Source organism: Bos indicus, chromosome 23 (genome assembly GCF_029378745.1).
Source record: "Bos indicus isolate NIAB-ARS_2022 breed Sahiwal x Tharparkar chromosome 23, NIAB-ARS_B.indTharparkar_mat_pri_1.0, whole genome shotgun sequence".
Taxonomy (NCBI): Eukaryota; Metazoa; Chordata; class Mammalia; order Artiodactyla; family Bovidae; genus Bos; species Bos indicus.
In genome coordinates, this window is record NC_091782.1 from 10,582,166 (window position 1) to 10,606,250 (window position 24,085).

The following is a 24,085-nucleotide window of genomic DNA, read 5'->3' on the forward strand; positions in this document are numbered from 1 at the left end:
ATGAACTGTAGCCTGGCAGGCTCCTCTGTCCATGGGATTATCCTGGCAAGAATACTAGAGTGGATTGCCATTCCTCCTCCAGGGGATTTTCCTGACCCAGGGATCGAACCCACAGCTCCTGTGGCTCTTGCTTTGGTGGGCAGATTCTTTACCACTGAGCTACCTGGGAAACCATCAGAAATGACCCAGAAAGCCAAGGATGACTTAACCAAGTTGGACAGTATGCCACACCGAGAAGCCATGAATTGCTGGTGCAAATCTCCCTTAGAACCAACAGAGTCAGTCTTTATTTTTTATCTTCTTAAAAAAATTTTTGGTTGCACCTCACAGCATGCAGAACTTCCCTGACCAAGGATCAAACCCGAGCCCCCTGCAGTGGAAGCGTGGGGTCTTAACCACTGGACAACCAGGGAAACCTCATAGAGGCAGTCTTTAAACTAAAAGGCATGTATTTTCAACCCAGCATTTTGCAAAAACTAAAGCCTACCCAGCGACCTGTCCAGTTATCATACTTTTTATTGTTAAATGGCTCGGTGAGCAATGTCCAGGGGTCGGGATCGGCCTCTCCCTTCACCATTCTCGCCCCGACGGGCACACTCACCAATGACGCTGCGGACACAGTTCTCCTTCCTGGCGACGTCCTGGAGCTGCCCTATCAGAGAGGCCGTGTTGTCGCTGCTCAGAGCAGCCAGGCCCATGTTCTTGAGGCTCTGGTGGATCTCCTGAGCCACCTGTTCGCTCACAGTCAGCATAGCCTCCTCCTCAGGCCTAGACCATGGAGGAGAGCGAGCTGGGACCCGGGGGTGGCCACGAGCCCCGATGCTCCACACCGTAAGTCAGGCCCGCACCAGGGAGACACCCGGCCACCCTGCCGCCCTCACCCCAGACCCTGGGAGCTTGAGCCCAGTGGGCAGGGCAGGGTTTCCACCGTTACCCTCCAGACAGTATTCTCTGTGTGATACCACGTTCTTCTTAGAAAACGAGATAAACTATAAAATCAGCTCTGGACAGGGGTTGCATATCCACTCAGAACGTTCCAACTCCATGTAATATATATATGTGCACTTTTAAGACTTTCTTGGACATTTTCCACAGTCATCTGTCCTGCTCTCACAATTACAATAACAAACCTGGCCTTCGGATTCCACTGTTTCCTCTCCCAGGGTGTGTCACCCTGCACGCAGTAGGCGCTCAGCCAACACTGCTGACTGGCTCCTGGAGTTAGGTAAGACCAGCCCACACAACTAGAGAAAGGCTCCTCTGTAGCAACAACATGGAATCATTTTACAGTAAACAATCCTCCTTACTGACCTGTTGGAAGAAAGTTTTATTTTTCTTTGTCAGAAGTCTCAAGGGAGATAAATTGGAAGATTGAGATTGATGCATATATTCACTACTACATATAAAACAGATCACTAATAAGGACCTGCTATGTAGCACAGGGAGCTCTACTCAATACTCTGTAACTCCCGTGCGGGAAAATCTTAAAAAGAGCGGATAAATGTGTGACCGATTTACGTTGCTGTGCACCTGAAACCAACACGACACTGTAAATCAATTACACCTCGATAAAAATTTTAAAAAAGCAGCCTCAAGAGCACTTAAGGAAAGACACCCCGCATCTCTGTGGCTGAGTCCACAGGGCCTTTCTGCGGTTCATGGGAACCGTGTCCTCACCCCACTTTGGTCTAAAACAGACCTCTGCAGCTCACCTGGACTTGAACTCCTCCAACAGGGCTCTGGTTACACGTTTCAGCTTATCCACAAACTGAGGTGAGCCAAACAGGACGCTGCCAGAGAAGCTGCTGGAAACCAGCAAGACGGAGGCCAGGATGGTTAGCTGGCGCAGCTGTGCCTCCAGCTCCTGCAGCCGCGCTCGGTCCGTCAGCAGGGTCTGGGGGGCAGGGGGGGCGCGCCGTTAGGGGGCGGCCCCGGGCAGGCCCTGCCGCCCGCACCACAGGGCCGGGCGCCCCCTCCTACCTCAGGGAACTCGTCGTCTTCAGGGTCCCAGAGGAGGAGGTTCAGGAAGCCCTGGGACAGCACCATGGTGGGGCTGAGGGGCTCCGGGCTGCTGGCCGCCTCGCCGGGGGAGGAGCAGGGCGAGCTGGCCGCGTCGGCGGCGTCGGGGCCGCTGGGCAGTGGCGCGGACAGCTGTGCGGCCGCGCGGGTCAGCCAGCGGGCGGTGTGATCCAGGAGGCCTGCGCAGAGCGGAGGCCCCCTCAGCACCGCCCTGCGGCCTGGGGACCGCGGGTGAGGTCTCCTCCCCTCAGCAGGGAAACGCTTTGGTCGGGGCAGCAGCCTTCTGCCGCCCCTAGTCTGAGCGAGAAACTCTGTTCTTAAACAGAGGCAGAGTTCCCTCCCACATCATAAAGCCAGAACCCAAGGTCATACTCCCCACCCCCACCCCCGCTCTCCCTCAAGTTTATATACATACTAGGCTGCTTGTTGAGAAGGTCCTGAAATTTCGCTCGTTCGTACTGGATGGAATGTTCCTGCAGCTGGGGCTGAAGGCTCTGGATAGTGTAGTTCACCATGTCCATTTTCATCAGGCCCAGAACCTGGAAGATCCCTCTGACACAGGAGAAAATGGAGTATTTATACTATGAAAGGATGTTTCCCTACTTTCTCCAGTGGGGGCGGGGCGGGGAACCTACACAAGGTATCATTAAATCACTGTATTCTAGAGGTGGGAGGGGCTTTAGGTCTCGCCTCTGAAATTTACAAAAGATGGCACTGTGGCCCAGGACCCAAGGCCCAGAGTGAATGACTGGCAGCACTAGCAGCAAGTAAGTCTCTGGATGTTGCAGCCTTTGGACTTTTTCACACCAGCCATTCTATGTCTCTTTAAAAAAAAAAGTAGTCAGTAGAAGGAAATACATCAGCATGACAACAAATCTCTCTGAACAGTAAGATTACATCTGATGTTATTTCTGATGCTATTTCTGCACAATTCACTTTTTTTTTAAACTTTCTGGGTCTTGGTTTCTATAACTCTGAAAAAGGGATCGTCTCCAATCTCTATCTTCACATTGTGTGAACTGCAATAAGAAAGCCTGGCATAGGGGTGTCTGAGTTCCTTGGAAGAAAGGATTACATACTCCAGTGACCTACGGTAGGATGGTACACAGGGAGCCAAATCAATCTAAGGCCATCTTCAGAAAAGAAAAGCGAATGGACCACGGAAAAGAGGAGTCCAGTCAGGTCTTCAGTGGGGAAGAGACAGCAGCTGTGAGTCAGTGTCCCGCCCAGCTGTGCCCGGCCCAGTGGTCAAGCTTCACACCTCAGTAACCAAACAGGGTCTGAGATGTTCTCCAGTTTCTGCACTGCCTCATCACGAACCGGTGCACACAGCAGAGTCATCATGTTGAGAATGTACTTGGAGAGATGAGGGACATTCAGGGCCCCGTGTTCTGCTTCCTGCGTAAGGAGGTCCATGTCCAGGGCTTCTTCAATCTCACTTCTTAGGCGGTTCTGGCGTGGTAATAGCAGCAACAGCAGGATCTGCCCAGGAAAGAAAGTCAGGGGATGAGATGCTTTCTGTTCAGAGCCCCCAACTCTCTCTAATGGACAATCCCCCTTCAGCCAGAGACATCCCAGCCTATGTCTTTTAAGGATCAAGAAGTTAGGTCCCTTACAAAAAGCACATGAAAAGATGCTCAACATCACTCATTATTAGAGAAATGCAAATCAGAACTATAGTGAGGTATCACCTCACACTGGTCAGAATGGCCATCAAACATCTATAAACAATAAAAGCTGGAGAAGGTGTGGAGAAAAGGAAACCCTCTATATACGGTTGGTGGGCATATAAACTGGTACATTCAATGTGGAGAACAGTGTGGAAGTTCCTTAAAAAACTAAAAATAGGGCTATGATACGTCCCTGCACTCCCATTCCTGGGCATATATCCAGAGAATACCATAATTTGAAATAATACATGCACTCCAATGTTCACGGCAACACTACTTACAATAGCAGGACTACTGGAAACAGCCTAAAGTTCATCATCAGGGATGGATAAAGATGACGTCATACATATATACAATGGAACATTAGTCATGAAAAAGAAAGAATGCCATTTGCATAGACGGACCTAGAGACTGTCATACTGAGTGAAATCAGACAGAGAAAGACAAATATATGATATCACTTACATATGGAAACTCCAGAAAGAATGAAGAGATGGAGCCAAAGCAAAAACAGTACCCAGTTGTGGATGTGACTGGTGATGGAAGTAAAGTCCAATGCTGTAAAGAAAATATTGCATAGGAACCTGGAATGTTAGGTCCATGAATCAAGGCAAATTGGAAGTGGTCAAACAGGAGATGGCAAGAGTGTATGTTGACATTCTAGGAATCAGCGAACTAAAATGGACTGGAATGGGTGAATTTAACTCAGATGACCATCACATCCACTACTGCGGGCAGGAATCCCTTAGAAGAAATGGAGTAGCCATCATAGTCAACGAAAGAGTTTGAAATGCAGTACTTTGATGCAATCTCAAAAATGATAGAATGATCTCTGTTCATTTCCAAGGCAAAACATTCAACATCACAGTAATCTAAGTCTATGCCCTAACCAGTAATGCTGAAGAAGCTGAAGTTGAACGGTTTTATGAAGACCTACGAGGCCTTCTAGAACTAACACCCAAAAAAGATGTCCTTTTCATTATAGGGGACTGGAATGCAAAACTAGGAAGTCAAGAAACACCTGGAGTAACAGGCAAATTTGGCCTTGGAGTACAGAATGAAGCAGGGCAAAGGCTAATAGAGTTCTGCCAAGAGAACGCACTGGTCATAGCAAACACCTTCTTCCAACAACACAAGAGAAGACTCTACACATGGACATCACCAGATGGTCAATACCAAAATCAGACTGATTATATTCTTTGCAGCCAAAGATGGACAAGCTCTATACAGTCAGCAAAAACCAGACCAGGAGCTGACTATGGCTCAGATCATGAACTCCATATTGCAAAGTTCAGACTTAAATTGAAGGAAGTGGGGAAAACTACCAGACCATTCAGGTATGACCTAAGCAAATCCCTTACAATTATACAGTGGAAGTGACATATAGATTCAAGGGATTAGATCTGATCAGAGTGCCTGAAGAACTATGGACGGAGGTCTGTGACATTGTACAGTGATCAAAACCACCCTCAAGAAAAAGAAATGCAAAAAGGCAAAGTGGTTGTCTGAGGAGGGCTTACAAATAGCTGTGAAAAGAAGAGAAGTGAAAGGCAAAGGAGAAAAGGAAAGATATACCCATTTGGAATGCAGAGTTCCAAAGAATAGCAAGGAGAGATAAGAAAGCCTGCCTTAGCGATCAATGCAAAGAAATAGAGGAAAACAATAGAATGGGAAAGACTAGAGATCTCTTCAAGAAAATTAGAGATACCAAGGGAACTTTTCATGCAAAGATGGGCACAATAAAGGACAGAAATGGTATGGACCTAACAGAAGCAGAAGATATTAAGAAGAGATGTCAAGAATACACAGAAGAACTGTACAAAAAGATCTTCACGACCCAGATAACCATGATGGTGTGATCACTCACCTAGAGGCAGACATCCTGGAATGCAAAGTCAAGCAGGCCTTAGAAAGCATCACTACAAACAAAGCTAGTGGAGATGATGGAATTCCAGTTGAGCTATTTCAAATCCTAAAAGATGATGCTGTGAAAGTGCTACACTCAATATGCCTGCAAATTTGGAAAAATCACCAGTGGCCACAGGACTGGAAAAGGTCAGTTTTCATTCCGATCCCAAAGAAAAGCAATGCCAAAGAAGGTTCAAGCTACTGCACATTTGCATTCATCTCACAAGCTAGTAAAGTAATGCTCAAAATTCTCCACGCCAGGCTTCAACAGTACATGAACCGTGAACTTCCAGATGTTCAAGCTGGATTTAGAAAAAGGCAGAGGAACCAGAGATCAAATTGCCAACATCTGCCAGATCATCGAAAAAGCAAGAGAGTTCCAAAAAAAATCTACTTCTGCTTTACTGACTTCTGCTAAAGCCTTTGACTGTATGGATCACAACAAACTGTGGAAAATTCTTCAAGAGATGGGAATATCAGACACCTTACCTGCCTCCTGAGAAATCTGTATGCAGGTCAAGAAGCAATAGTTAGAACCGGATATGGAACAACAGACTGGTTCCAAATTGGGAAAGAAGTACATCAAGGCTGTAGATTGTCACCCTGCTTATTTAACTTATATGCAGAGTACTTAATGAGAAATGCTGGGCTGGATGAAGTACAAGCTGGAATCAAGATTGCCAGGAGAAATATCAATAACCTCAGATATGCAGATGACACCACCCTTATGGCAGAAAGCGAAGAGGAACTAAAGAGCCTCTTGATGAAAGTGAAAGAGAAGAGTGAAAAAGTTGGCTTAAAATTCAACATTCAGAAAACTAAGATCATGGCATCTGGTCCCATCACTTCATGGCAAATAGATGAGGAAACAGTGGAAACAGTGACAGACTTTATTTTCTTGGGCTCCAAAATCACTGCAGATGGTAACTGCAGCCATGAATTAAAAGACTCTTTCCCCTTGAAAGAAAAGTTATGACCAACCTAGACAGCATATTTAAAAGCGGAGACATTACTTTGCCAATAAAGGTCCATCTAGTCAAGGCTATGGTTTTTCCAGTAGTCATGTATGGTTGTGAGAGTTGGACTATAAAGAAAGCTGAGCGCCGAAGAATGATGCTTTTGAACTGTGGTGTTGGAGGTGACTCTTGAGAGTCCCTTGGACTGCAAGGAGATCCAACCAGTCCATCCTAAAGGAAATCAGTCCTGAATATTCACTGGAAGGACTGATGCTGAAGCTTAAACTCCAATATTTTGGCCACCTGTTGCAAAGAACTAACTCATTAAAAAAGATCCTGATGCTGGGAAAGACTGAAGGTGGGAGGAGAAGGGGACGACAGAGGATGAGATGGTTGGATGGCATCACTGACTCCATGAACACAAGTTTGAGTAAACTCTGGGAGTTGGTGATGGACAGGGAGGCCTGGTGTGCTGCAGTCTATGGGGTCGCAAAGAGTCGGACATGACTGAGTGACTGAAGTGAAATGACATATGGAATCTAAAACAATGGTACAAATGAATTTATTTACAGAACAGAAATAGAGCCAGAGACGTAGAAAACAAACTCATGGTTACCAGGGTGGAAAGCAGTGGGGGAAAGGAAAGGTATAAATTGGGAGACTGGAAAAGACAATATGCACTATTATATATAAAATAGTAACTAATAAGGACCTACTTTATAGCACAGGGAACTCTTCTCAATACTCTATGACCTATATGGAAAAATAATCTAAAAAAGAGTGGTTATATGTATAACTGAATATTTTGTTGTACGGCAGAAATTAACACAATATTATAAATCAACTATAATCCAAAAAAATTTTTTTTAAAAAAAGAAGTGAGGCCCGTCAATTTCTTAAAGAATATTATTTATCTTTGTTTAGGGACCAGTGATAGTGCAAGGGTTCAGGGGATCAATGATAGCAGCAGTAAGTGTATCATTTTCTACACAGATTGAGATAAAGAGATAAGTAAAATCAAGGGGTATGGTAAAAAAGAAATGCAAGGTACACAGATAAAAAACATACAGCATCACATGGTGCTAAAGTACTCTTTAAAAATCTTCTTAAATTTTTATTTTATTTACTTATTTTTGGCTGCACCGAGTCTTCGTTGCTTTTGCATAGGCTTTCTCTGGTTGCATGAAGCGGCAGCTACTCCCCGCTGCGGTGGCTTCTGCTGCAGAGCACAGGCGCTAGGTGCACAGGCTCCAGTAGTTGCAGCACACGGGCTGCAGAGCGTGGGCTCTGTTGCTGCACACCGGCTTAGCTGCTCTGCACCATGTGGGATCTTTCTGGACCAGGGATTGAACCTGTGTCCCCTGCACTGGCGGGCGGACTCCTATCCACTGCGCCACCAGGGAAATCTGAGGAGGTACTCTTAATTTACCAAAGCAAGCATTTTTGAGGTTTAAATTTTACTTCAAAGAATGAAATAGGCAAAGGAACTGTTCAAAGTCCCTTGAAAATAACTTATTAACAGAAAAATATATAAGTTCCCTATGGACAGAGACTGTCTTATTCACATCTGTGCCTCCGTAATATACAGATATTGGTGATGGTGAGGAATAGTGTTAGTTATTAATAATTGAATGGAATACTGTATTGTCACAGCAAGGTCCCAACTATTTAGCTTCATCTTGAACAAGTAAAACCTGCTCCGCACTGTCCATTTAAATGATAAACTATGCCTATTATGCATCCGGAGCCTCAGTTCCAAATCGGCCCGTCAGTGCCTACTCTGGGAAAATGCGCTGGGCCCTTTCGTTTTCCTCTGCGGGCTGGCACAGTGTTATGTTCTGCCGGCAGAGGGTGCTAAAGAGACACAGCAAGAGGAAGAGGCTCTCTTTCCAGGCTCCAGGGTGCTCTTGCCAGCAAGTTCCCACAGCACAGCAGCGTTTCCTTGTTCAAATCACCCTGTGGTTTCTTCTGCCTGACTGGACCCTGACTGATACAAAATCTGCACAGTGAGTGAGGTTTGAACTCAAATGGCCACACGTCCAGTGGACCTGATGAGCAGAAAGTAGCAAGTACTTAAAATGTCTCAAAAAAACATGCAAACTAGAGCCTGGCAGATAATCCCTGTAAGAATGGGCAGCCCATGACCTCAGGGAAGTGACTTAAGAGTTTCAGTGATCTGAGCCTGTCAAGCCATCCACTCCAAGATGAAAGATAAGCTGCTGCACATCAAACAACCCATCATGAAAAAAGGCAAAACACTTGTCCATCTTTGTAGATTTTCAAGGTAACATACACCACATTTGAGACTGCTACTGTGACATTCATTTAGAGTCGCTCACAAGGCTACCAGTTTCAAGTGGAACCAAGCAAAACTTAGGCTCTGCAGCAAGCCCAGCCCGAGCCAGGAGACTCGATGATACCTGAAGTGTCCCTGGCGAGTTGTGGATGCTGTACACACCCTCTGAGCAAGTACTGACAGGAGCAGCACAGCACAGACTTCTAGGATTTGGGAGCAAACCTATGCCCTCTTCTGGGGATAACTATTTGCCTTTGGAGAAATCATTCTGGCTTGTGCTTGACCCTTGGGAGAAAGCAAACACCTTAACACAGGACAATGGGTAAGATGTGGCCTGAGCGTCCCGTCAGGCGTTGTCTGACCGACCTAGGCACCAGACTGGACATGCACACAGCCACCTATCGTCAGATGAAAGTGGCCCATAAGAGACCAAGCATATACTGGCGTAAGGAGACACACAAAGCACGCTAGAATACAGAGCCCAGAAATAAAACCTGGACGTATGGTCACATGGTTTTTGAAAACAATGCCAAGGCCATTCAATGGGGAAAGGACAGTCTTTTCAACAAATGGTATTGGGGAAAACTGGATATCCACATACAGAAAAGTTAAGTTGAACCATACCTACACCAAATAAAATATAACTCAAATTGGGTAGAAGACCTAAACATAAGAGCTTAAGTTCTGAAATTCTCAGAAGAAAACAGGAGCAAATCTTCACGATTTTGGATTTCACAAGATATGACACCAAAAGCAGAAGTTACCACAGACTAGATGAATTGGGCTTTGTTAAAATTAAAACATTTGTGCATCAAGGGACACATCAAGCAAAGTAGGGGGGGGAGCTACCCACAGAATGGAAGAAAATATCTGCAAATCATTTATCTAACAAGGGTCAAGGATGCAGAATGTTTAAGGAACTTTTACAACTCAACAACAAAAAGACAACTCAATTTTAAAATGGGCAAAGGACTTGAGTAAACATTTCTCCAAAGACAATGCAGAAGACAGCGCCAAGCACAGGGAGATACTCATCACCACGGGCCACAAGGGAAATGCAAGTCAAAACCACAACAAGACTCCGCGTCAGACGTGGCTGCACCAGGGGCAGATGTCTAATGTTTTTAAAAAAGGAAAAATACATGCTGAAAAGTCAGTGAAAATGTTGAGAAATAGGCACATTTCTGGTGGGAATGTAAATGCTAAGACACCGTGGAAAACGCTCCAGTGGTTTCTCAGTAAATTAAACATCATCACATGACGCTGCAGTTCCACTCCTGGGCGTATATCCCAAAGACGGGAAAAGAGATGCCCAAACAAAGCCTTGGACACAAACGTTCCCCCAGCAGCACTATTCACAACAGCAAAAATGGGAAAACAACACCAACGCCCAGCAGCAGATGCATGGATTAACAAAATGTAGGATTATCCATACAATGGAGTATTTTCAGCCACAGAAAGAGATGATGCTCTGATCCATGCTACAATGAGGACCAACCTTGAAAACATTATGCTAAGTAAAATTTGCCATATGCATAAGGACAAATGTTGTATGATTCCACTTATGTGAGGTACTTACAGCAGTCAAATTCACAGAGACCGAAGATAAAACAGAAGCTACCAGGCACTGAGGGAAGAGGTATATGAGGAGTTACTGTTTAATTTTGTTTGCGAAGATAAAAACATTTTGGAAATGGATAATGGTGATGGGTGCATAACATTGTAAATGCCACTGAATTGTAACCCTTAACATTATTGTAACCCTTAACATTATTAAAATGGCAAAAAGTTTATGCTTACCATAATAAAAAAAAATCCCCCCAAACACAAACAACTAAGTCTGTAATGTGGCACTGCTCCCCCAGGGAGGATCAGCCAGCCATCTGGTAGCAGACGATTTGTTTAGGACCTTTCTGGACCTCTTCCTTCACTGAGGGGGCAAAGACTCACCTTCAATGGAACAAACACATTCTGAATATAAAGCTGTCTTCTCTACCTCTGTTAGGCACCAAAACCCATGTACTCACAGAATCTCACAGAAGGCCTTATCCACTGTCTGGGTTCTGGCATGCCCCACAGCATTGCATCTGATCAAGGAACTCATTTTACAGCCAAGAAAGTACAGCAATGGGTTCATACCCACATGCCCCCTCACAGAAAGTTGACTGATCTTAACTGAAAAGTGGAATGGCTTATTGAAGACTCAGTTATAGCATTAGCTGACAGATAATATCCTGAACTGAAGAAGTTCTGTCTTGCAAGATGCAATATATGCTTTGAATCAAAACTATTATTCAGTGCTGTTCCCTAAAGAGAGAAGACTTGGTCCCAGAATCAGGGGTGGAAGTAGGGCTGGCTGCTCTCTCTATTAAATCTAAAAACCCACTTGCAGAACTTTTGTTTCCCATCCTGCCAACTTCGGGCCCTGCTGATTTGGGAGGAATGCTTGCACTGGTTCCACAGAATTAGAAGGTAAGACAGCCCCCTAGACAGTGTATTAGAAAGCAGAGACATCACTTTGCTGACAAAGGTCCATCTAGTCAAGGCTATGGTTTTTCCTGTGGTCATGTATGGATGTGAGAGTTGGACTATAAAGAAGGCTGAGCGCTGAAGAATTGATGCTTTCCAACTGTGGTGTTAGAGAAGACTCTTGAGAGTCCCTTGGACTGCAAGGAGATCAAACCAGTCAATCCTAAAGGAAATCAACCCTGAATATTCATTGGAAGGACTGATGCGGAAGCTCCAATACTTTGGCCACCTGATGCAAAGAGCTGACTCATTGGAAAAGACTCTGATGCTGGCAAAGACTGAAGACAAAAGGAGAAAGGGCGGCAGAGGATGAGATGGCTAGATAGCATCACCAACTCAATGGACATGAATTTGAACAAATTCCAGGAGACAGTGAAGGACAGAGGAGCCTGGTGTGCTACAGTCCATGGGGTCGCAAAGAGTTGGACACAACTTAGCAACTGAACAACAACATCACTGAGCCAACAAGGCAAAAAAGGAGTTCCTCTCTGGACTAGAATACCTGACCCTGAGCACCAAGAGGAAGCTGGGCTGCTGCTGCACACTGGGGGCAAGAAGGACTGTGTCTGGAATCTGGAAGATTCTGAGGTACTTCTTGGTATTTCCATACCCAATAATAAAGGTCAAGGGGAAACCACAGCATACAAACAGCAAAAGAAAAATGCCTGAGCACTCAGACTCTTTGGCAATGAAGGTTTGGGTCACTCTGTCAGATAAAAAACCCCAACACCGGAAGACAAGGAAAATACGGAATGAATCATAAAATGAAACCACAAATACCAAACACAGCCCTGTGACCATTACAGAAACAAAGACCATACATTTTCTCTCTGCTTCTTATAAGCATGGGTTTATTTGTATATGCTAACCATTTTCTTCTCTCTCCCATGACTGTTTTAATTTTTATTTCATATTAGAGTATAATTGATTTACAATGCCATGCTAGTTTCAGGGGCACAGCAAAGTGATTTATCTTTTTCAGACTCTTTTCCCATATAGGTTATTACAGAATATCAAGGAGTCTATTGTGCTTTACAGTAAGGCCTTACTAGATTATCTACTTTTTCACATTTATTAATTTATTTTTCTGTGCCAGGTCTTAGTTGCATGCTGAGGCTCGATCCTGCCTTTGAGTATGCCAAGCCTCCTTCCTCAGAGGAGCTCCGCCTGCATGCAGCATGTGGGACCTAGTTCCCTGATCAGGAATCGAACCCAGGTCTCCTGCATTGGGAGCATGGTGTCAGCCTCTGGACCACCAGGGAACGCCCAGATTATACACACCGTAGTGTGTATATTGCTGCAAATGGCATCACTTCATTCTTTTTATGGCTGAGTAATATCCCATTGTGCATATGTACCATATCTTCTCTATCCATTCATCTGTCTAAGGACATTTAGGGTGCTTCCATGTCTTAGCTACAGTAAGCAGTGCTGCAATGAATACTGGGGCACATGTATCTTTTGAATTATGGTTTTCTCTGGATTTGGAGAAGGAAATGGCAACCCACTCCAGTGTTCTTGCTTGGAGAATCCCAGGGATGGGGGAGGCTGGTGGGCTGCTGTCTATGGGGTTGCACAGAGTCGGACACGACTGAGCGACTTCATTTTCACTTTTCTCTGGATACATGCCCAGGAGTGGGATTGCTGGATCATACGGTAGCTCTGTTTTAGTTTTTTAAGGAACCTCATTATTATTTTATACATAGGTTGTTGGAAGTTAAATTTTACAGTTTAGCCTATAGGTAACAATATTCTCAATATGCCAGCATAACAATATGCCAAAATAACTCAATATGTCAGCAAATTTGGAAAACTCAGCAGTGGCCACAGGACTGGAAAAGGTCAGCCTTCACTACAATCCCAAAGAAAGGCAATGCCAAAAAATGTTCCAACTACTGCACAATTGCACTCATCTCACTTGCTAGCAAAGTAATGCTCAAAATTCTCCAAGCAAGGCTTCAATAGTACATGAACCGAGAACTTCCAGATGTTTAAGCTGGATTTAGAAAAGGCAGAGGAACCAGAGATCAAACTGCCAACAGCCACTGGATCATCGAAAAAGAAAGAGAGTTCAAGAAAAACATCTACTTCTGCTTTATTGACTAAACTAAAGCCTTTGAGTGTGTGGATCACAACAAACTGCACAAAATTCTTAGAGATGGGAATACCAGACACCTGACCTGCCTCCTGAGAAATCTGTATGCAGGTTAAGAAGCAACAGTTAGAACCAGACATGGAACAACGGACTGGTTCCAAATTGGGAAAGGAGTACTTCAAGGCTGTATATCATCATCCTGCTTATTTCACTGTATATGCAGAGTACGTTATGAGAAATGCCAGGCTGGATGAAGCACAAGATGGAATCAAGATTGCTGGGAGAAATATCAACCTCAGATATGCAGATGACACCACCCTTATGGCAGAAAGCAAAGAGGAACTGAAGAGCCTCTTGATGCAAGTGAAAGAGGAGAGTGAAAAGCTGGCTTAAAACTCAACATTTAAAAAACGAAGATCACAGCATCCAGTCCCGTCACTTTATCCCATCACTTCATAGCAAACAGATGGGGAAACAATGGAAACAGTGGCTGACTTTATTTTCTTGGGCTCCAAAATCACTGCAGATGGTGACTGCAGCCATGAAATTAAAAGGCGCTTGCTCCTTGGAAGATAAACTATGACCAACCTAGACATATTAAAAAGCAGGGACACTACTCTGCCAACAAAGGTCCATCTAGTCAAAGCTATGGTTTTTCCAGTGGTCATGTATGGATGTGAGAGCTGGACCATAAAGAAGGCTGAGTGCTAAAGAATTGATGCTTTTGAACTGTGGTGTTGAAGAAGACTCTTGAGAGTCCCTTGGACTGCAAGGAGATCCAACCAGTCCATCCTAAAGGAAATCAGTCCTGAACATTCATTGGAAGAACTGATGCTGAAGCTCCAATACTGTGGCCACCTGATGTGAAGAACTGACTCATTTGAAAAGACCCTGATGCTGGGAAAGATTGAAAGCAGGAGGAGAAGGGGACAACAGAGGATGAGATGGTTGGATGGCATCACCTACTCGATAGACATGAGTTTGAGCAAGCTCCGGGAGTTGGTGTTGGACAGGGAGGCCTGGCGTACTTCAGTCCATGGGATCACAAACAGTTGGACATGACTGAGCGACTGAACTGAACAGAATATTCAGTGGGACAGTGACTGAAGATATCTACAGCAATAGATATAACAACCATTGGGACTGTGAGTTTCTTCACGTGGGGAAAAAAATAAGAACTTGTAAGAGACACAGCTATGTCTTTTGTCTCTTTTTTTGGCCGTGCCTCGCAACTTGTGGCATCTTAGTTACCCAATCAGAAATTGAACCTGGGCCCTTGGCAGTGAAAATGAGAAGTCCTAACCACTGGACCACCAGGGAACTCCCTGGATAGCTATGTCTTATTAGGTAAAAACAGAATTGTTTTCAGGAATTTGAATGTGAGTAGAAGGGTATGGAGAAGGCAATGGCACCCCACTCCAGCACTCTTGTCTGGAAAATCCCATGGATGGAGGAGCCTGGTAGGCTGCAGTCCATGGGGTCGAGAAGAGTTGGACACGACTGAGCAACTTCACTTTCGCTTTTCACTTTCATGCATTGAAGGAGGAAATGGCAACCCACTCCAGTGTTCTTGCCTGGAGAATCCCAGGGATGCGGGAGCCTGGTGGGCTGCTGTCTGTGGGGTTGCGCAGAGTCGGACACGACTGAAGCAACTTAGCAGAAGGGTATATATGGAAGCTGAGTAACCAAAGGAATGGAATGTGACATTTATCAATTTATTGCCACTCAAATCCTCTCCAAATCCACCCTTCCCTTCTCTGCTCTGAGAAAATGAAGTCCTTTAAATATTTTTCCTTTACCAGATGGAACAATTGTGTTTCATCTGTAAACTGCACTTTTTTTTCCTGGATTTACAATGTTGTGTTACAATATTGTGTTAATTCTCATTGTACAGCAAAGTGATTCAGACTACAGATACACATATAATAAAATTCTTTTTCATATTCTTCTCCATTATTTGGGCTTCCCAGATGGTGCTAGTGGTAAAGAACCTGCCTGCCAATGCAAGAGATGTAAGACACATGGGTTCGATCCCTGGGTCAGGAAGATCCCCTGGAGGAAGGCACGGCATCCCACTCCAGTACTCTTGCCTGGGAAATCCCATGGCCAGAGGAGCCTGGCGGGCTACAGTCCATGGGGTTGCAAAGAGTTGGACACGACTGAAGTGACTTAGCACACAAGCATACACATGATTTATAACAGGATATTGAATATAGTTCATGTGCAATACAATAGGACCTTGTTATCTGTTTTATACAGAGCAGTTTGTATCTGCTAATCCCAAACTCCTAATTTATCCCCTTCCCCTTTCCCCTTGGAGAAGGCAATGGCACCCCACTCCAGTACTCTTGCTTGGAAAACCCCATGGACGGAGGAGCCTGGTAGGCTGCAGTCCATGGAGTCGCTAAGAGTGGGACATGACTGAGCGACTTCACTTTCACTTTTCACTTTCCTGCACTGGAGAAGGAAATGGCAACACACTCCACTGTTCTTGCCTGGAGAATCGCAGGGACGGTGGGGCCTGGTGGGCTGCCGTTTATGGGGTCGCACAGAGTCAGACACGACTGAAGTGACTTAGCAGCAGCAGCCTTTCCCCTTTAGTAATTGTAAGTTTGTCTGTTGAATAAATTCATTGGTAGCATATTTTAGATTCCACATATACGTGATATCATATTTGTCTTTCTGACTTACTTCGCTTAGTATGATAACCTCTAGGTCCCCCTATGTTGTGGCAAATAGCATTATTTCATTCTTTTTATGGCTGAATAATATTCCACTATGTATATGTACTCCCCATCTCCTTCACCCATTCCTCTGCTGATGGACATGTAGGTTGTTTGCATGTTTTGGCTCCTGTAAACAGTGCTGCTGTGAACACTGGGTAAGTGTCAGAAGGTACTATTAATTAGTTTTCCTGGTTCTGGAAGCTCTCACAGCAGGCTCCTGTAGTCCATGTGGCTCTACAGGCAGCTGGCTCCCGCAGCTGAGAGGTTTCTCGAGTACTGGACTCCTGCAGAGCAAGCGGCTGCTTCTCCAGGGCTAGGCTCCTGGGGCACAGGCGACTACTCTGGCAACCAGCTCCTGCCATGCATGGTGGTCAACAGCACACACAGGCCAGAGAGCTCCCCTGGCACAGCCGTGCCCTCAAATGAGTAACTGAGTCCTTGGGTGTTCCCCCTACCCTAGGGCTGAAACAGGACTCTCCTTTATCTTATATTCCAGCAGAGTTTTCTCTGCTTCTTACTAGCCCAAAGCCTTCATTTCTCCAATTCCCTGTTATAATAATTTTTATATTAAAACTTCTTTGTTGAAATTACTGAGTGATTTCTGTCTATTGATCATAGACTCTGACTGATTCATGGACCATGTTCAGTTGGGATTTGCTGGCCACTGACATTCCAGTGAGCAGGAGCTGTCCAGAAACTTTATATCTGCAAAGGTAAGGTTTGTCACTCACCTCTTTAATTTCCTTTAGAAGTTCAAGAGCACAGCTGAAGTCTGGCGGAGTAGCTGATAGTCGCTCTTTCAGATGATCCCAAAAGGCATCGTGCATGGTCTCTCTGATCCTGCCTTCCAGACTGTAAGAGGGTTAAATGAAGAAAATTATTTTCTCCACTCAAAAACTGCCATAAGGTCATTATCTACTAAGACCCAAACGATATTTGATTTAAAAGAGTATACAGACAAGGGAAGGTAAGTATGGAGGGCAGCAGAGCTGAACTAGCTGGGGTTTTAGACTTGGATATTAAGGGCACCGGCACAACCTCTCAGAAGGGCTCCTCACGGTCTGGTGCAGCCACTCTCTGCAGTAAGAAGAACCCTGAACAGAGGTCAGGCTGAACGTTAACACTGATTCTGCATTTAGTGCAGAAAAGATGTGACTTAGTTTCCCTTTACGTACACGTACAGCAAAGAACTAAGTGATCTTTCATTTTCTTATAGACTTAAATCTAGAAAAGGATTTTCCTTCTTTGACAACATCTATCTATTGCCGGGAGAAATATCAATAACCTCAGATATGCAGATGACACCACCCTTATGGCAGAAAGTGAAGAGGAACTAAAAAGCCTCTTGATGAGAGTGAAAGAGGAGAGTGAAAAAGTTGGCTTAAAGCTCAACATTCAGAAAACTAAGATCATAGCATCTAGTCCCATCACTTCATGGGAAATAGATGGGGAAGCAGTGGAAACAGTGTCAGACTTTATTTTGGGGGGCTCCAAAATCACTGCAGATTGTGATTGCAGCCATGAAATTAAAAGACGCTTACTCCTTGGAAGGAAAGTTATGACCAACCTAGACAGCATTTTAAAAAGCAGAGACATTACTCTGCCAACAAAGGTCCATGTAGTCAAGGCTATGGTTTTTCCAGTGGTCATGTATGGATGTGAGAGTTGGACTGTGAAGAAAGCTGAGCACCGAAGAATTGATGGTTTTGAACTGTGGTGTTGGAGAACTCTTGAGAGTCCCTTGGACTGCAAGGAGATCCAACCCTGGGCGTTCATTGGAAGGACTGATGCTGAAGCTCAAACTCCAGTACTTTGGCCACCTCATGCGAAGAGTTGACTCATTGGAAAAGACTCTGATGCTGGGAGGGATTGGGGACAGGAGGAGAAGGGAACGGCAGAGGATGAGATGGCTGGATGGCATCACCGACTCGATGGACATGAGTTTGGGTAAACTCCGGGAGTTGGTGACGGACAGGGAGGCCTGGCATGCTGTGGTTCATGGGGTCGAAGAGAGTTGGACACGACTGAGCGACTGAACTGAACTGAACTATCTACAGATACTTCCAAATCAGCACATCTAAAACTGAATTCACTATCTTTCCCATACAAACCTGTTCCTCCTGTATTCCTAATCTCAATGGCACTACCATGTAACCAGTCATGGAAGCCAGAATATTGGTCTTTTTTCCCCTTCCAGAAAAGAGCAGCAGCAAAGGCACTTCAGTTAAAAAGGATAATCTTTTCAACAAACAGTGCTAGAACAACTGGACATCCACATGGGAGAAAATGAACCTAGACACAGACTTTTAATCACTACCTTCCACAAATAAGAGCGTAGACCTCAATGCAAAAAACAAACTCTAAAACTTCTAGAACAGAAGAAATCTATGTGACCTTGGGTTTGGCAATGACCTTTTAGATATACCAAAAACAAGATCCATGGAAGAAAAAAACTGGTAAATTGGACTTCTTTAAAATTAAAAACTGCTCTGTGAAAGTCACTGTTAAGAGAAGGAAAAGACAAGCTCCAATCTTTGCAAAGCACATATCTGATAAAGAACTAGTATCCAAAACATACAAAGAACTCTTAAAATTCAAGAATAAGAAAATAACCCAATTTTATTTTTTTCAAATTAATCTACTGGAGTATAGTCGGTTTATAACATTGTGTTAGTTTCTTTTATACAGCAGTGAGTCAGTTATACATTTACATATATCCACTCTTTTTAAAAATTCTTTTCCCATGTAGGTCATTACAGAACAACCCAATTTTAAAACGGGAAAAGGTCTGAACAGACACCTCGCCAAAGTACATATAGAGATGGCAAACAAGCACATGCTGCACCTCGTGTCTCAGTGCTGTTGTTCGGTCCCCAAGTTGTGTCTGATTGAGACCCCATGGACTGCAGCACGCCAGGCCTCCCTGTCCCTCACCATCTCTCAGAGTTTGCCCAAGTTCATGTCCATTGAATCAGTGATGCCATTCGATCATCTCATCTTCTGTCACCTTCTTCTCATTCTGCCTTTGGTTTTTCCCAGCATCAGGGTCTCTTCTAGTGAGTCGGCTCTTCACCTCAGGTGGCCAAAGTATTGGAGCTTCAGCATCAAGTCCTTCCAATGAGTATTCAGGGCTGATTTCCTTTAGGATTGACTGGTTTGATCTCCTTACTGTCCAAGGGACTCTCAAGAGTCTTCTCCAGTCCCTCACTTCAAATGAGTCAATTCTTCAATGCTCTGCCTTCTTTATGGTCCAACTCTCACATCCCTACATGACTACTGGAAGGACCAAAACCTTGACTATACGAACCTTTGTAGGCAAATGATGTCTTTGCTTTTTAATACACTGTCTAGGTTTGTCATAGCTTTCCTGCCAAGAAGTAATCATCTTCTAATTTCATGGCTGAAGTCACCATTAGGGAATTGTATATTAAAGTAACAATGAGATACCACTGCACACCTATTAGAATGGCCAAAATCCAGAACACCGACAACACCAAATGCTGACCAGGGCAGGGAGCAACAGGAACCCTCACTCACTGCTCGTAGGAGTGCAGAGTGGAAGACCATCACTCTGGAGGATGTTTCCACAGTTTCTTACAAAACGAAACATTCTCTTTCATACAGTCCAACAACTGTGCTCCCTGGGACCTACTCAAAGGAGTTGAAAGCTTATATCCACACAAAAACCTAAACGTGGACATTTATAGTAGCTTTATTTTTTTGCCAAACCTTGGAAGCAACCAAGATGTCATTCTGTACGTGATGGATAAATAAACTGTGGTATATCCAGACAATGGAGTATTTGTTTTTATTTAGTTGCTAAGTAGAGTCTGACTCTCTTGTGGCCCCATGGACTGTAGCCTGCCATGCTCCTCTGTCTATGGGCTTTCCCAGGCAAGAATACTGGAGTGGGTTGCCATTTCCTTCTCCAGGGGATTTTCCTGACCCAGGGATCAAACCCGCATCTCCTGCATAGGCAGGAGGATTCTTCCACCAGGGAAGCCAATAGAATATTATTCAACACTAAAAAGAAATGCACTATCAAGCCCTCAAAAGACATGGAGGAAACTTAAATTTTTTTTTTTTTTTTTGGCCATACCATGTAGGATCTTAGTTTCCCAATCAAGGATCAAACCCATGCCCCCTGCACTGGAAGCACAGAGCCTTAACAGCTGGGCCACCAGGGAAGTTCTTTAAATGTATATTGCTAGTTGAAAGAATACAATCTGAAAAGGCTACATACTGTATGACTCCAACTGTAAGAAATTCAGAAAACCTACAGAGATTGTGAAAAGATCAGTGTTTGCAAAAGTTTCAGGGGGAGGGAGGGAAGGATGAATAGATAGAACATAGGGAATTTTAGGGCAGTGAAATTACTCTGTATGATATGGAAATGATGAATACAGAAATGGTGAATAAATGTCATTATACATTTTCCAAAACCCATAGAATATACGTCACAGAAAGTGAATACCCCTGTAAACTTGAGTTAATAATAATGTATTAATACTGGATCATAAATTGTAACAAATAAACCACACTAATACAAGATGTAAACAGAGGAAACTGTATGTAGGAGAAAGGAGGGAATGTGAGAGCTATTTTCCATAAAATTAAACTATGCTAAAAATTGTCTATTACTTTTTTAAAGGAATTCACTTTCCTATGAATGCTTATTTAAATGACTTCTCTGACCAATACACTTAGGCTAATAAGAAAAAGAACCACTTGAAAATTCTGAGGCTGCACCTAGTTATTGCCAATAGTGATTGGTTTTCTGGAATCAAACATCCCCTCTTAGTAATGGATGCTCCTTGTAAAACAAAAAAGAAACAATACAAAGATGAATTAAACAAAAATCAAAATTCCTCTCCCAACACTGCAATCTCAATCAGCAACGGTAACCAACTATAATCTAACAGTCGATTGTGCACTAGAATCGGTTGTAAAGCTTTTCTCCTCATCCCATTCATCCACTCCATCTTCCAAGTTTCATAAATTGTTTTTGAAATGTCTCTGAAATCATCTGCTCCTACCATCATCTCTTACCTAGACTACTACAAAGGGCCATTAACTGGTCCCTCTCCCTTCAGTCTTGCCCCTTTTAATCTGTTCCCCACAAATTCATCCTAAATTCAATGACTTTTCTAAGATGCAATCCTGATTATGAGGTCATGCTCAGAGTCCATTAGGGGCTTCTTGGCATCAGCAGCACAAACAGCTCATATGACCCTCCTGATACTGCTCTGCCTCCCTGTCTAACTTCTCTCCTCCTACTTCATAACACTTCATGCTCAACCACACCAAGACACTTATTCAGTTCACACCACTGTGCCTCCAACCCGTGTCCTCTGCCAGGAGCATCCCTTCCCACCCAGACCACCTCTAAGACTCAAGTCATCATAGGCAAACCTGTTTCTTAGGCAGCTGAGAACTTTAATTAAACTCTATACACAGCTCTAAGTGAACTTACAGTCACTAATTCAACCATCTCTCCTACAAGTGTCTTGACAGCAAAGACAGTGCCTTATTTGTCATAGCTATAATTACCTCTATCTCCAGAAGTCAGCAATTTTCCCTGTCACATAATAAGGACTCAACAAATGCCTGATCAATGAATGGCCCAAATAAGGGATTTCCCAATTAATACAACTGTAGGTAACATTCTACTTTTGCTTTATTGACTATGCCAAAGCCTTTGACTGTGTGGATCACAACAAACTGGAAAATTCTTAGAGATGGGAATACCATACCACCTGACCTGCTTCCTGAGAAATCTGTGTGCAGGTCAAGAAGCAACAGTTAGAACTGGACATGGAACAAAAGACTGGTTCCAAATAGGAAAAGGAGTACATCAAAGCTGTATATTGTCACCCTGCTCATTTAACTTATATGCAGAGTACATCATGAGAAATGCTGGACTGGATAAAGCACAAGCTGGAATCAAGATTGCTGGGAGAAATATCAATAACCTCAGATATGCAGATGACACCACCCTTATGGCAGAAAGTGAAGAGGAACTAAAGAGCCTCTTGATGAGAGTGAAAGAGGAGAGTGAAAAAGTTGGCTTAAAACTCAACATTCAGAAAACGAAGATCGTGGCATCTGGTCCCATCACTTCATGCAAATAGATGGGGAAACAGGGGAAACAGTGACAGACTATTTTGGGGGGTCCCAAAATCACTGCAGATGGTGACTGCAGCCATGAAATTAAAAGACGCTTGCTCCTTGGAAGAAAAGTTATGACCAACCTAGACAGAATATTAAAAAGCAGAGACATTACTTGGCCAACAAAGGTCCATCTAGTCAAAGCTATGGTTTTTCCAGTAGTCATGTATGAATATGAGAATTGGACTATAAAGAAAGCTGAGTGCTGAAGAATTGATGCTTTTGAACTGTGGTGCTGGAGGTGACTCTTGAGAGTCCCTTGGACTGTAAGGAGATCCAACCAGTCCATCCTAAAGGAAATCAGTCCTGAATATTCACTGGAAGGGCTGATGCTGAAGCTGAAACTCCAGTACTGTGGCCACCTGATGCAAAGAACTGACTCATCAGAAAAGACCCTGATGCTGGGAAAGACTGAAGATGGGAGGAGAAGGGGATGACAGATGAGATGGTTGGATGGTATCACCAACTCAATGGACATGAGTTTGAGTATATTCCAGGAGTTGGTGATAGACAGGGAAACCTGGCATGCTGCAGTACATGGGGTCTCAAAGAGTAGGACATGACTGAGCAATGAACTGAACTGAGGTAACATCATCCTATTAGACCAAAGTAAAGTCAACTGCCAATAAGGAGTGACTTCAAACTTCACTTATTCAGGTTTATGCATTATATCTATTGCCACTGGCCACTTCAAAGTGATTTTGTGTTTCCTCTAATAGTTTGCCAGAGCCTTTATTTTGAATATGCTTTTTCTTTTTTTCGGGTGCTATTGGTTGTGGAGACCTCTTTCTAGAGGCCTAATAAAAATGCATTTGTACGAAGCCTGTGCACTTGGGTAGGTTTGAAGCTAGGAAGATTTTGTTTAGAATACTCTTTTGCATGTAAAGCACACTTCTTCCCTGAAATTTTTATTGGAGTGATAAAGTGAGCCAAACACATTCTGTTGAAGGGAAATCTAGTCAGTTGCTTGAAAGAACACAGCCCAAATAAAATAAGGACTGACTAGGTTGAAAAGAAATGAACTTGTGATTTAAGAGTTGCTGCTTTTACAGTGCTTAAAGATAAGTACCGCAGGGAGAGTTTCAGTTTCTGCTATGTTCACCATCTCTCCTGAGATCTGACATATGCTTGTATGTTGTATGTTGTATGTTATAGATGTATGCTATATGACATCTGACCGTACGTTTGCATTTGACACACAGCATGTTCAATGACGGGTGCTCACCTAGCACAAGACACGATGGAGAAACCTTCGGACACAGAGCAGACGACCTCTTTCTGTTCTGCAGTGTATCCCCGTGTCATTTTTTATGAATGTGGTCAGGTAGAGTTGGTTTTGCTCTTGAGTTCTGAGTTTTTTTTTCTGGTCTCTTTTGGTGGGGTAGGGATGGGCTAAAGCCACAGGAAGAAAAATGTGATATATGTCTCCAGTATTTTGCTTTCATTTTGTAAGAAGAGTTGAACTAGTTTTGATACCAAGAATAAATGGTGGAAAATGAAGAAAAAAAAACATCTGTACTGCCTTACTTGAGAACCCAGCTCTGAACAGTACTATTTTCCTGTTTCGTTGCTCCCTCTTTCATCTCCTCTACTCATTTTTTCCTCCTCTCCTGACAGCAACAAACACATCTAAGCAGTGAGAGAGATGCGAGAAGATCTGGGCTTTGGTGAAAACCTGTTCCCAGAGAAGCTGTGCTTGGCGAGGCCATCTGTTGGTG

At 43.8% G+C, this 24,085-nt stretch overlaps 1 protein-coding gene across 8 annotated transcripts in view; it reads right to left on the reverse strand.

Annotated features, from left to right (window-relative positions):
- Positions 1 to 24,085, reverse strand: part of TCP11 (t-complex 11) — a 173,015-nt gene that overhangs the window by 12,733 nt on the left and 136,197 nt on the right. For 7 of the 8 annotated variants that reach the window (XM_070777413.1, XM_070777411.1, XM_070777409.1 and 4 more), the window contains 5 exons: positions 16,931 to 17,051; positions 3,281 to 3,501; positions 2,435 to 2,571; positions 1,981 to 2,198; positions 1,713 to 1,894 (listed from right to left, as the gene is read on the reverse strand). In XM_070777413.1, coding sequence (XP_070633514.1) covers positions 1,713 to 1,894; positions 1,981 to 2,198; positions 2,435 to 2,571; positions 3,281 to 3,501; positions 16,931 to 17,051 — 879 coding nt within the window. Of the gene's footprint in view, positions 1 to 601; positions 769 to 1,712; positions 1,895 to 1,980; positions 2,199 to 2,434; positions 2,572 to 3,280; positions 3,502 to 16,930; positions 17,052 to 24,085 lie in introns of all 8 variants that reach the window. The other variant, XM_070777406.1, reaches the window with a different exon arrangement.